The sequence below is a fragment of the Pelodiscus sinensis genome, chromosome 13 (genome assembly GCF_052426305.1).
Source record: "Pelodiscus sinensis isolate ZL-2025 chromosome 13, ASM5242630v1, whole genome shotgun sequence".
Taxonomy (NCBI): domain Eukaryota; kingdom Metazoa; phylum Chordata; order Testudines; family Trionychidae; genus Pelodiscus; species Pelodiscus sinensis.
In genome coordinates, this window is record NC_143064.1 from 23,181,461 (window position 1) to 23,195,073 (window position 13,613).

At 40.2% G+C, this 13,613-nt stretch overlaps 1 protein-coding gene across 7 annotated transcripts in view; it reads left to right on the plus strand.

Annotated features, from left to right (window-relative positions):
- ATRX (ATRX chromatin remodeler) overlaps nt 1-13,613 on the plus strand; it is a 203,891-nt gene that overhangs the window by 103,965 nt on the left and 86,313 nt on the right. For all 7 annotated transcript variants that reach the window (XM_089781856.1, XM_006136187.5, XM_006136189.5 and 4 more), the window contains 4 exons: nt 2,420-2,550; nt 3,038-3,217; nt 8,727-8,820; nt 10,970-11,078. In XM_089781856.1, the coding sequence (XP_089637982.1) occupies nt 2,420-2,550; nt 3,038-3,217; nt 8,727-8,820; nt 10,970-11,078 (514 nt within the window). The remainder of the gene's footprint in view (nt 1-2,419; nt 2,551-3,037; nt 3,218-8,726; nt 8,821-10,969; nt 11,079-13,613) is intronic.

A 13,613-nucleotide genomic window follows, 5' to 3' on the forward strand; every position in this document is an offset into this window, starting at 1 on the left:
ACAGTGACTTTGGTATCTTTAGAAGCACTCTGGAATAGAGAAGAAATAGCATTCTGTGCGTACATACGAGAGTGCATGCATATGAAGAAATTCTGATGAATGTATTCTTTAGATTTCTCTCACCAAACATTCTGTAAATGTGAAAGTGTCAAAATCCACTTTATTTAGAAACACACATACATGCACATTTAAAAGATGGCTTGCAATGCAGGTAAGAATTATCTAATTTCAAGTTTTATTAACTCTTTTAGCACTATTGAGGATATTGTGAAATCATTTGAATGCTCTGCTACAGGACAGTGTGTCGAGACTTCTAAATTTAAAATTAGGATTTCTAAATTTATTCCTTTCCCATTGTTGAGTGGGTTCTTTCTGTAAAAGTTAGCAAGCCTACTGGTGGTGTCCACATTGCCTAGATAATTTAAAATATTTTGTAACTTTCATATATAAGTTAATTAAAAATAAGGAAATACTTGAAAGTTCCCCTTTTTTGAGAATCCAAACCATTGCATTCTGAAGAAAATTGCACCTGTTCTGGGTAAATAAGTACATAAACGCTACAAACCAGGGAAGATTTTAATTTTCTAATACAGAAAATCATCTGCTAGATGCTACATTGATTAACATTTAAAATTTGTATTCTCATCTTATTTCTCCTACACAGACTAATACATAGCTAATTGAAATTAATGGGACTTTGTCAGTAGGACCTCAATAAATTTTGGGTCAGGTCCACAAAGTGAAGTCAGTTGATACAAGTAATTAAAAGCAACTTTTTAGGTAAATTTATTTTTTAAAATAGCTTTACATCATGACTCATCTTGTTATACATGTGTCAAATAATTCTTTAATGTAGACATATTTCTGCTCTGGATGCTGAAAATCAGCATGTCTTGGTGCACAAACTACAAACATTCATGCTCTCGGATAATTTTTTTAAAAATTCCCCCTTTACTTTTAAACGAATAACCAAAATATACTAGTCTTGAACTCTCATTTGAAAATACATTAACATGTATTAAAAGGGAAAATACTGCGTAGCTGAAGTGTAATTGGAAAAACTTTGGGAAAATACAATACAGTGATTTTGAAAAATTTGCATTGCTTTTGAGGCACAAATTGCTTCCTGGAAAATTAAATAAACTATAAATTTATTTTTTTTTATAATCCAAAGTGACTATTACTGACTTTAGTTGTGTGACATAAAAAATAACTCATCAGGATCAGTTGTTTCTGTGCCAGTTTCAAATGAAGCATAGATCTGTTCAGTTTCTTGGCTTATGACCTGGGTTTCTGACTAGGCATAGACACTTTTATATGTATGATGTATACAATGTCAGCATTACAGCTGAAATAATTGGATCTGATGGGAAAACACATGAAGTCTTACAGTTAACATTGGAGACAGTAGAAATATTTTAAAATATTCTTTTCGTTTTGCATTCCATAGGACCTGAGGGACAATTCCCCCTCCCCCCCCTTGAACTATAGAACTTTATTCAGATAAAGCCCACAGTTTTCTTGTCCATTTGTTGTTCATCACTTTTTGCTGTACGTATTTTCGTCCTATATTTTCCTTTTTTGCAAGATCTTGTAAATAATGCTGGCAGATGTTTGAGGGGATTTGAGGCCCTTTTTGTGATTTTTCTACTGATGTAGATTTTTTTTCTCAACTGTTTAAACCATCTTCTTGAGAGACCCTGGGTGTACTATAAAACACTGCACTTACGCCTTCTGCATCATTTGTGAAACACAAGATCCGCAGACATGAAAGATTGTAACACGTCTCAGGAAGAGCTTTTTAGGAACAAAATTTGGAGAGAGAGAGAGTAAAAAATTGAGTGGTTTACTGCATATTGTTTACTTTCAGAATTTTAAGGAGTTGATTTAATGCTGCATTTACCACTCATTAATTGCATAGAGGAAAGTGTCCAGAGATTCACCATTGCTTTAGCACTGTTTTTGCTAACAATCGTTTAGGGATTTGGCCCACAACATTTACGTTTTCTTGAGGTCAATAGAACTAAAAATTGTTCAGCTTAATATTGCATCACAGTTGATTAGAAAAGATGAGGGATATTGAAGGTGAGACAAATGCAGGGGAATAAAATAGACCTAAGTTATTAGATGTTGTTTAAAAGAACACATTTGAACAAAATCTGCAATGAACATGGTTTAAATTTGAAAGTACTTATTTGGGAGCACTGCAAAAAACTTCTTCAAAAGTAAATTATTATGTCTAACATATGAAATTTCATTTAGAATATCCCCCCATTACCACCATGATTACTCTTCATTCATAATTCTTTCTGAGCTCACAACGCTGTTACTGAAGTTCTGATTTACATAAATCAATGAATGACAAATGTAATCTTATGTAAGCAATGGAATACATCATATTTTTTGTTTTACTTCAAAGAATTGCCAAGAAAATGCTTTTAGAAGAAATCAAAGCCAATCTTTCCTCTGATGAGGATGCATCTTCAGATGAAGAATCAGATGAAGGAAAAAAGAAAACTGGAAAGAAAAATGAAAACGCAGAAGATGACGGTGAGCACCAAAATATGGCAGGAAAAAAATGGTGCTTTAGAATCTGTCATAATTTCAGAAGTCTTTCAGGGAAAGATAACAGCAAAATCAGTGAACAGTCCCCAAACATCATACATTTTTTGATGCCACCTGCCAAACTGAAGTTAGTCAGTCTTTGGGTTTCTCTGTTTGACTTCTGTAAAAGTGTACTTTGTGATCATATCTTTATAATCAGTTTAGAGCCAAGTATGTGCTACACAATGTTTGATTAATAAAAGACAAGAAGACATTCAAGTATACAAGATGTATGATTGGAAAATAAAATTGCCATTGTTGATTAATCCATGTGATAACTCTAAGATCAAACTATTTCCACTGCAAAAATAAAAGGGGGAGGTGCATGTGTGTATTCCTTGGCTTACATATTTCTTACTTAATAGATGAAATGCAACTCAAATGAGCAAATAGCGATCTGTATGAGTTCTGTGTTGCTTTTTCTCTCTAACAGAGGATCATGAAAAGGAAGATAATTCTGAATCGGATTCAGATGATGAAGAATCTAAGAAGCCTAGATACAGACACAGACTGCTGAGACACAAGCTAAGTATGAGTGATGGAGAATCTGAGGAAGAAAAAAAGGGAAAATCTAAGGACACAAAAGAAGGCAAACGCAAAAATAGAAGGAAAGGTATAACATTTAAATGTTTGTGTGGCAAGATGTATTTGTATTTCCTTAAATGATATGCAGATTTGTTGCATAATGGAGATTTACAGTGAGGAAAAGTTTTCCTGGAATTCCTTGGTATGTCTTTCCCTTACCTTCTCTCTCACTTTTACATTGTTAGTTGTTTCTTGTTTTGCAGTTGAGATTGAGAACAGATAAGGGAAAAAAGCGTGGTTGTCATTGGATTTTTTTTGTCCATAAATTGTCTTTCAAAAACTTTATCTATGAAACAATTGTGAAAGATTTATTAGAAGTGCAAAAGCTAACCTATTCAAAGACTAGCTGGAGTTACCTGGTGTTGCTTGGGAAAGTGGAGGAACAAAATTTAGAAAAACAGTACAGGCAGTCCCCGACTTACGTGGATCCGACTTATGTCGGATCCGCACTTACGAACGGGGCTTTCTCGCCCCGGAGGTCGAGGTGGCGGATTGCTACCTGCGAGCTCCGGGGCGAGAGAGCCCCGTTCGTAAGCTGCTCCCGGTGCCCCTGGTCTGCTGGAGACCGTCTCCAGCAGACCAGGGGCACCGGGACTGAAGCCGCAGCAGCGGCGGGTTCCCACGCTTCTGAGGCTTTGCCAGAGCAAAGCCTCAGAGGCGCGGCACCCCGCTGCCGCTGCGGCTCTGCTCCCCGTGTCCCTGGTCTCCTGCGGGGGGAGGAGCGCAGCTAGTGTGCCCCCCCCCCCCAGCAGACCAGGCTTTTGTTGTGGACCCTGGGGCAGAGCAGCTGGGGCGCTGCCGATTGGTCCTGCAGTGCCGCTCTGGACACTACTGGACCAACCCGGCAACACCCCAGCTGCTCTGCCCCAGGTCCCGATTCAGCCGCTGCTGGTCAGTTTCAGCAGTGGCTGAATCAGGACGCCTGGGGCAGAGCAGCTGGGGTGCTGCTGGGTTGGTCCAGTAGCGCCGAGGAGCGGTGCTACTGGAGCAACCCAGCAGCACCCCAGCTGCTCTGCCCCAGGCGTCCCCACGTCAGCCGCTGCTGAAACTGACCAGCGCTGACTACAGGAAGCCCGAGGCAGAGTTGCTCTGCCCCAGGCTTCCTGGAATCAGCCGCTGATCAGTTTCAGCAGCAGCTGACTTGGGGACGCTTGGGGTTCTTAAGTTGAATCTGTATGTAAGTCAGAACTGGCGGTCAATTTCAGCAGCGGCTGAATCTGGACGCCAGTTCCGACTTACATACAGATTCAACTTAAGAACAAACCTACAGTCCCTATCTTGTACGTAACCCGGGGACTGCTTGTAGTCCATTATCGTTTTTTTTTACTGGTAGAAAAGTTGCACTGAGTTCTATAGGGATTAAAATATATTAAAGAAAAAAGTATAAAACAACCTGTTGCAGACAGTTGATATAACTGAGGTGAGAAGCCTGAGGGGAGGGAGGGAGAAGAGAGCCGCACGCCTGTTGCCAGCATCCGAGCCCACCGCCGGCCTTAGTGAGCGACTGTCCCTGCAGCTTCCCCCGGGAAGCCGCTTCTCCCCACACTGCCAAACCCCGTGCAGCCCCAGGGAGAGGCGTCAGTCTCTCATCTCTTTCCTCCCACAGTACCTTAAAACCTTTTCCTGGATAAAAGGGTATCCCATGCAAAGTTTGGTTGCAGTAGTTCTTATAGTGTCCAAGTTACTAGCATACAAACATTCTCCTTTATATATTAGACTAGCTGGAGTTACCTGGCGTGGCTCGGTTCTTCTCCCTGCCGGCTGTTTCCCCCCAGCCCTACTTCCTGCTGGCCGGTTCTCCTCCTCCCGATCTCCCCCGGCCAGCCCTGCTTCCATTGGCCACCCCCCCACCCTGATCTCCCCCAACCAGCTCTGCTTCCCGCCGGCTAGATCGAGCACAGGGGGCAGCAGGGCCTTGTTGGTCGATCGATCCGATACTCCTCTCAAGATGATGGCAGATGAACCCAAAGTTCCATAGCAAAGCATCTTGCTTTTTATAATCCTTTTCTTTTGTTGAAATCCATGGATTCCTCTGTCAGCTTGTGACCGGAATGTTATCTTATTGATGTCAATCATTCCCAAACATTTTCCAAGGTTCATCCTGTAATCAATTGTCTTTTGGGGGTGCCTGCTCTGCTTCATGGTTCGTCAATCTGCCAATTATCCAATCATCTTGTGAGTAGGGGATATACATCAGTGGTTATAGATGGCTCCTCTGCAGTCAGGTTGTCTCGTCCTCTGGCCTTTCCCCACACTCACTCACCCCCTGCTTTGGCCATCTGGATATAACTTTGCATCTCATCCCAACACATTCACACTCCTCTCACAGACATGAGCAATGTTACAAGGACTTTCAAAATTACAGATCTGCAATTGTAAATCAAGCAATTAAGGCTTTGGCCTTGCACATTAGCAGAATTCCTCTAATCTTATTAACACAGCCACAATACCCAGAACTGTTTTTCTACTTTAGGACATTTACTAAACTTCAGAACAAAGAAAATAGACCTCCAACTGAAAGGACTTAATTTGTAAAATATTAAATGTATGTTAATATATATGCCTTATATTGCTATATTATTGCTACATTACTACTATATTAAATATGATTATATATATTACCTTACATTACTAAACCTAAGATAAGAAATATAAAAAGAATAAAACTTTCGGTCCTAACATATCCCCCTTTTGATGCCTCAAGAACCATTCTTCAGTGGATCATATCTTATATAATTGTTTCATGGCTATATACTGGGGGGCAATCTGAGCTAGTGGTTGCAATTTAACAAACATTCTTTTTGTCCAGCAACACATGAATATCATTCCAATTAGGCAAATGCAACACAATATGAGTACAATCATCAATGGGTGAAGCATAGATGTGGGAGACCAACCTGTAAAAATATACCAGTGATAAGCAGTAAGTTTTTTCAGCACCAGCAATTTTAATCGTATCTCCATTTGCATGTATTATTTGGAGAACTTGCCTTCCCACATTCTGCTGAGTTCTTTGTAAAAACGGTGTGTGACTTTTGCTTCTAATAGCAAACGATCTACTAACTCTCCCCAATTCAAACCGAGAGAGATAAAGAAGTTGACAAAGGGGGCAGTCAGGGTGCTCTGAGTTTTCTCTAGCTTAGGAAGATATAAGTGTGATTCTTAGTGTACAAGATGCTTGCATTGCACCTACATTCATCTACTGGTGGTTGGTTAATGCTGTTATCCTCCCAAAATATTATTTCCCGGAATACAACACATACACATTGTCCATTTATACATTACACGGGTTACATTTTCTAGTTCATCCCAGACACATGTGCCTAGTGATATAGCCCTACTTCATGGCTCGTTTTAAAAGGTGTTCCAGTTCTTTAACATTGCCTGATATTACCCAGAACATTTTATGTTCAAGTGATGATAAACTGAGAATTTGCATTTCCGTGCAACCCATAGCTAAGGCAGTCTTATTTCCCAATTCCAGCTGTTTTTTGTGTCAGCCAGCTGGTGGTATTTAACCATTTCCATAAATTCTGTGTTGCTTTAAAGTTACCTAATCATATCTTCACTAAATCCACATTGGTATCTGCCTGCTCATGTATCAAACTGTCTTGTAATTTTGACAAGGCACTCAGTTTATTTCTAATTACCTCTAGATCTACTGTATTCATAATTCTTGTTCCAGCACCAATTCCTCCCAATATAGTGTCTGCTAAATCTCGCTTGGTTCGACTCTGGGGCTTTGGTGTGTCTTTACCCAAGCTTGTAAAATAGGAAGGGAGTAGGGCAAATATTTCGGCTCCGTTCTGGACACATTCAACTGAGTCCAATCCATAGTGAATCTGATTTCTACTAGCAAAGGATTCAGAAGGACCCTTACGGGGTCACTTTAGGTTATAAACCATCTGGGTTTCTCAATTTTGATCGGGGTACTTTTCTTAAAAGCGGCGTCCTTGGTCCAAACTCTGGTACACGTATCTGGAAACCAAAGGTTTAATTCTCCACTGGGTGGTGGTTTTTTTTTAATTATTATTATTTTTTTTTATTTTATTTTTTTTAAAGACTATCTGGTAACTGTAGCCATGGGGGGCAGGGCGGGTGCCTGAGCCATTGTGCGCATGGGGGTGGAGCAAGTCCCGGATGGTGCTGGGGGCCACAGGCGGCAGGCACGTGACAGAGTGGGCGGGGCTGCTCCTGCAGCGCAGCGTGGCGGGTTATTTTTATTTTTACAGGTTGAAATTGGGCCCGATAGGGTCCAAAAGTACCTTAAAACCTTCTTCCGGAGGAAAGGTTATCCCATGGAAAGTTTGGTTGCGGTAGGTCTTATAGTGCCTAAGTTAATAGAGCACAAACATACAAACATTCTTCTTTATATATTAGATAATGATGTTTAATCCATATTCTTGAAGTCCATTTAAATTAAATCAATCTAAAACTAGAACAGTTTGGACACAACTCAAATTTTGAATTGGGAATTTTAAAATATATTTTTATGCACCTCCTCTTGTGCTGTTGTGCCAGACTCTGTTGTTGTCTGTTTTTGTTCATTTACTTGGTTTATTAAAACACAGTGAATATTCCAGTATAGTTTACTCTATTTAATCTCTCTCCCTTCTCCTGTACTCTCCCCATAAAATCTTAATACCAGTCCTGAAAATCAAATAGGTATAATTCAGGAGAAACCAATTTCTCTTTCTCTTTCTGCTGTAACTGCTACCTCTTCCTCACACTAGACATGGACCTTGTGTCACCAGAAATATCCTTCATCATAGAGAGTTAAACTCTACATTCCCCTAAGCTCTTTTAAGGTGATTAAAAATGGGACTGCGAGTGTAACGGTTCAATTAAACTTTGGTTTATTTTTCTTGTTGTCGTAAGCTAAGAATGCAGCGCTTCTACCCTTTTTTAGAGAGGGGAGCAAGGGAATGACTGTTAGTACAGCTCTCTTACATATAATAACCATGGGATCAAATGGGACCAACACTACTATAGCAACACTGCAAACACCAATAACCCTGGCATTTCAGAGTGAAAATGGTTTATTTACATTGAAAGCAAATTATCTGTTGCACAATTTGAAAGTGTAGTAATATTTTTAGTGTTACAGTAATATCAGTAATCTTCCATGTATCTAAGGATGAATTATCCTATATTGCATTGTTAATAGTGTTCCCTCATAAAGCTTCTCATTTTTGTGTCTCTTGTGATATGGTTGTTACTTTTAAGATGTTATTTTAGCAAATAAAATGACAGACTAAGGCATGGCCAGACCAGTCTCTAGGACCCATTGGTCTTAAGCCTCCTCAGTTGCATCAACCCTGGCCTGGAGCAGTAAAATTGCTTTCATTTCACATTAGGGATGTAATAAATGAATAAAAATATTAACAGTGTAACTGATAAAAATTATATTGATTACATAGTTAACTGCTCTGGGTCTGCCAGGGCTGCTGGCCCTGTGGGGGACTACCAGAGCTGCCAGCTCTTGTAGCCCCAGATTACAACAGAGTACCATTTATTCTTTTTTTTTATTCTTGAAGTGAGCAGTGATGATTCTGATGACTCAGAATTTCAAGAATCTGGAGTTAGTGAAGAAGTCAGTGAATCTGAAGATGAGCAACGTCCTAGAACAAGGTATAAATCAATTTTAGTTCTAGTCTGAGGCGAGCTTTTTTTCCCCCTATTTGGTTATTGAGAAGTTACAGTCCAGTCACATTCCCTGTCTGAAGTATTCAGGTGTGCTCTAAGAGCTTGAACCAGAGACTGACATTGACTTCAGTGGATTTGGGATCAGATACTAAATTTTAGTTATTCAAGTTATAGAGTTTCAGAATCTGCGGTTTACCTCAAGCTTGGAAGTTGAATTGAGTGTCAACTAAGCATGTTAAAATACATTTGTTTTTGCAAAAGTGTAACTGCTGATTTATTCAGTGGTTACACATTTACATGCAAGTGTGTAGGCACTGATACAGAGGCAGCAGTGACTCTACAAAAATCCGTATGCATGGGGAACTGACTTGAAAGACAACTGTCCACATGTATCAGCTCCTGTCTGCCCTCCCTCTGGGGAAGGGGGCAGTCAGCTTGGTGAGAGCTGACATGTGCTGGGAGCTAGCTTGGAAGCTGACACTATGCAAGCAGCAGCACCTCACCCTAGGGATGTTAAATATTGGTTAATTTAACAGTCGAGTAACCTCATGAATTTTTTTTCTATAGTCCCCGGGGGCAGGGCACTGTATCAGAGGCAGCAGTGATGGGTGCCAGACGGGAGCTGGTCAACGAGGGGAGCCGGTTTGAAAACCAGCTCCCCTTGTGGTCTGACTGCCTGTCACCCAGTACTGCTTCCTCTGATAAAGAGGCAGCAGTGTGGGGTGGCAGCAGCCTCTGTCTAGGGTGGGTCTGAGCTCCTGGACCCAATGTGAGCCTGAACGGAGCTGGGCTGTCTATCTGCTTTGCTCCTACGACACTTAAAATGCAGAGCCGCAGCAAGGGTAGGTTCTGGACCCGGTTTGAGCCAGAATTGAGCCGAGCTGCTGGCCAGCCTGCTAAAAAAATTTACTGCAGGGGGTGGAAATGTGTGTAGTCTATAGCATTTATCTATAAGCTTTTGCTTATCGGTTACACTGTTACATCACTACCTCACCTCCCCCACTACTGTCTCTGTGGAAGGCAGTGAGGTGGGGGACAGGCAGCTCTGGGAGCTGTCAGGTGGGAAGCCGGCTTAGAAGCTGGCTCCCCATGCGCACTGGCTCCCACCTCCCCTCCCCCCTGTTGCCTCTGATACAGAAGCAGCAGGGGTCATGGTATGTAACCGTGCAGGTTAACCGGTGAGCTCAGGCTTATTGGTTAACTGTACACAAGTATACATTAACATCCCTCATGTCAACATTCAAATTTCCTCTTTATATCTGTGTAATTAGAAGACTTGGGAAGCAAGAGGTTAAGATCATTAAAACATTTGGTGTTTTTCTAAGATGTTTGCTGCAGTTAAGGAACAGTGGGGTTCTAAATAAGTATTAAGTTTTAGTGACTTTATTGGATGTTGTCTAGGATATAACCTTATTGTTTGTGTTGTGTGAAAACATTTAGAAAATAAACCACTAAAGTTGATTCTATGTTGCTATGGAACTCATGGGTGCAAACTAGTTACAATGTAGATCAGTGTTTCTTAACGCGAGGCAGTTGGAGGTGTGTCGCGGAGAACAGAATTGAAAATGGCCACCCTTTTTCCCCCTCTTCTCAATAACTTTCCCCTGACCCTTTTTTTCCCCCCTCAAAAACTCCCCTCCCCCGACTTTTTTTTTTTTTTAAACTCAACAAAAAAAAATCCTTGGTGTTCCTCGTTTAAAAGAAAATATTGTTTGGTGTTCCTCGGTCTTAAAAAGTTTAAGAAACACTGATGTAGGTGGCACAGTACTCAGCATAAAATGACAATAGGTCCTTTTTCCCTTTAGAAATTATGGGATCCAGTTGGTAAACCTACTACATTACTGCCTGCTAAGGTCAATAACTCAACATTGTCAAATAGCTAGAGATAGTAAAGGGGTCCGCATTACAAAAGAATATATTGTTTTGCATGTTTCATATTGAATATAATGGCTAAACTGAAAATTGATAAAATAGACAGGTGTACATGTTGTAAAATGATGTGAGTCTATAGGGTGAAGAGAGAGAAATATACCATTGTTCTGGGTAGTAGAGTATTTTATAAGATGAAAAATTAAACATTTGATTCATCAGTGTTGTCCTATTTATCTATGACATTTTTTTTTCCATTTCTCAGATCTGCTAAGAAAGCAGAGGCAGAAGAAAATCAGCGCAGTTACAAGCAGAAAAAGAAAAGACGACGAATAAAGGTTCAGGAGGATTCTTCTAGTGAAAATAATAACAAGGTACTATAAAGCAATGCATTATGTTCTGACGAAATTGTTTAATACAATAACAGATGACTACTAAAGCTAAAATTTTGTCATCAGTATTTTTAATAAAAGTCATGGGTCATAAAGAAAAAGGCCAAATCCTGTGACCTGTGTGTGACTTTTTCTAAAAATATCCATGACACAATAGGGAACTCGGGAGGGTATGTGTTTCCTGTAGCACCCACAGTGGCTAGGCAACTCTAGGGTCTCCCTGTCACCCACAGTGTCTGGGAACTCTGAAGTTCACTTCCTGCCAGTGGACACTAGGAGTTGTGGGGTACCCGCTGCTGCCAGATGAGGGTACATTGTAGCCCCCGATTGCTGAGTGCTGAACCCATGGAGGTTGCTGGAAGTCACATATTCTGTGACTTCAGTGAAAAAATTGTAGCCTTAATAATAACTAGATTTTGCTTTCCCACGCAGATAAGGAATCATCATTTATTGTATGTCTTGCAACATTTACAATGTTTAACTCAAATATTCTCTTTACTACAATTACATTTTTTAAATTTAAAAGTAGGTGAATAAGTCGCCAAACAAGATTAAACTTCAAACACAGATGAGTATATACCTCAGCTTCTGGAGTCTTTCCAGAATCTTTGTTTGAACTTTGCTCTGCTTTGAGACTTCAGTTCAAATCTAAATTATCACAGTGGAAAAAGTTTGGTCTAAATGCTCCTATTTGCTGATGGCATTTTTATAACTACAAACTAATCCATAAAGCCCAGTCTTCAAATTCATACATGCAAAAGCATCCGTGCCAATCTAGACGCGCTTTTGCGCAAGAAAGCTCCGATGGCCATTTTAGCCATCGGGCTTTCTTGCACAAAAAATTAAGGTGCCTGTCTACACTGGCCCTCTTGCGCAGGTATCCTTGCGCAAGAGGGCTTATCCCTGAGCGGGAGCATGAAAGTATTTGCACAAGAAGCACTGATTTTGTACATTACAAAGTCAGTGCTCTTGCGCAAATTCAAGCGGCCAGTGTAGAGAGCTGCATCTGAGAATCTTGCCAGTCTAGATGCAGCCTACATGTTTTGTTAGTCTGGTAGCACTTTAAAGACTATTTGTTGTTTTTTATCCTGAAAGTTTATCCTGAACAGGCTAACTCAGCTACCCCCTGAATCTTCTGTTTTTCAGAGTATTTTCCAAGGACTCACATTTAGAGTTCAAAGAAATTTTATTTTCTTACAATGAACAGTGCAATTTGCAGTGAAAGAGTGAAAATTCTTCCCAATATTTAATTTCACTTGCAGATCCCCAACTTGCTGGTCTATAGAGATCACTTTGAATCAGAATCATAGAACTGGAAGGGATCTTGAGAGGTCATTGAGTCCAGTCCCCTGCTCTCACGAGAGAGGACCAAGCACTGTCTAGATCATCCCTCACAAGTATCTGTCTAACCTGCTCTTAAATATCTCCAGTGTTGGAGATTCCACAATCCCTCCTAGGCAAATTATTCCAGTTCTTAACTGCCCTGACAGGAAGTTTTTCCTAATGTCCAACCTAAATCTCCCTTGCTGCAGTTTAAGCCCATTGCTTCTTGTCCTATCTTCAGAGGCCAAGGGAGAACAGTTTTTCTCCTTCCTCCATGTAACACCCTTTTAGATACTTTAAAACTGCTGTCATGTTCCCTCTCAGTCTTCTCTCTTCTATACTAAATAAGCCCAATTCTTTCAGTCTTCCTTCGTAGGTCACTTCTTCTAGATCTTTTATCATTTTTGTTGTTCTTCTCTGGACCTTCTCCAATTTCTCCACATCTTTCTTGAAAAGTGGTGCCCAGAACAGGACACATTACTCCGACTGAGGCCTAATCAGGGTAAAGAAGAGCGGAAGAATGACTTCTTGTGTCTTGCTCACAATATTCCTGTTAATGCATCCTAGAATCATGTTTGCAAGTGTCACACTGTTGACTCATGTTTAATTTGTTTAACACTATGACCTTTAAGTCCCTTTCAGCAGTACTCCTTCTTAGACTATCACTTCCCATTCTGTATGTTTGAAAATAATCCTTTTCTCCACTTCTAACTTTTAACAGAATATTCAGATTTTAAATCTCCTGATTGTATAGTAGAAGACATTTTTTTCTGTCATAATCTTTAGGCTTTCTAATCGTTGATTCTTAGAAATAGCTACTTACTTCTGTGAAGGAAGGGCGTGGGTCTCAGATATCAGACTGACTTTATCATCAGGAACACCTCTATTTTTAAATTATTTGATTTAAGAGATATTTAATTTCTCTTCAGAATTTGATTTATATTCTTTTAAGCCATTGAACAGACCAAATAGGAAAATATATGAACAGTATAAACAAATACCATACATAAAACAAGCAAAACCAGAACTGTGTTATGTAACTATTTTTTCTTTTTTGAGTCATGTCCCCGTGGGTGCTCCATTGTGGGTGCTGGTGCATTCTTGCAGAGGGTGCACTCAAAGCCCAAACAAAAGCAGTTGGCACCGACCATACTGGCCAGACCAGTCACACTTCAGAGGCACAGACCAGCACCA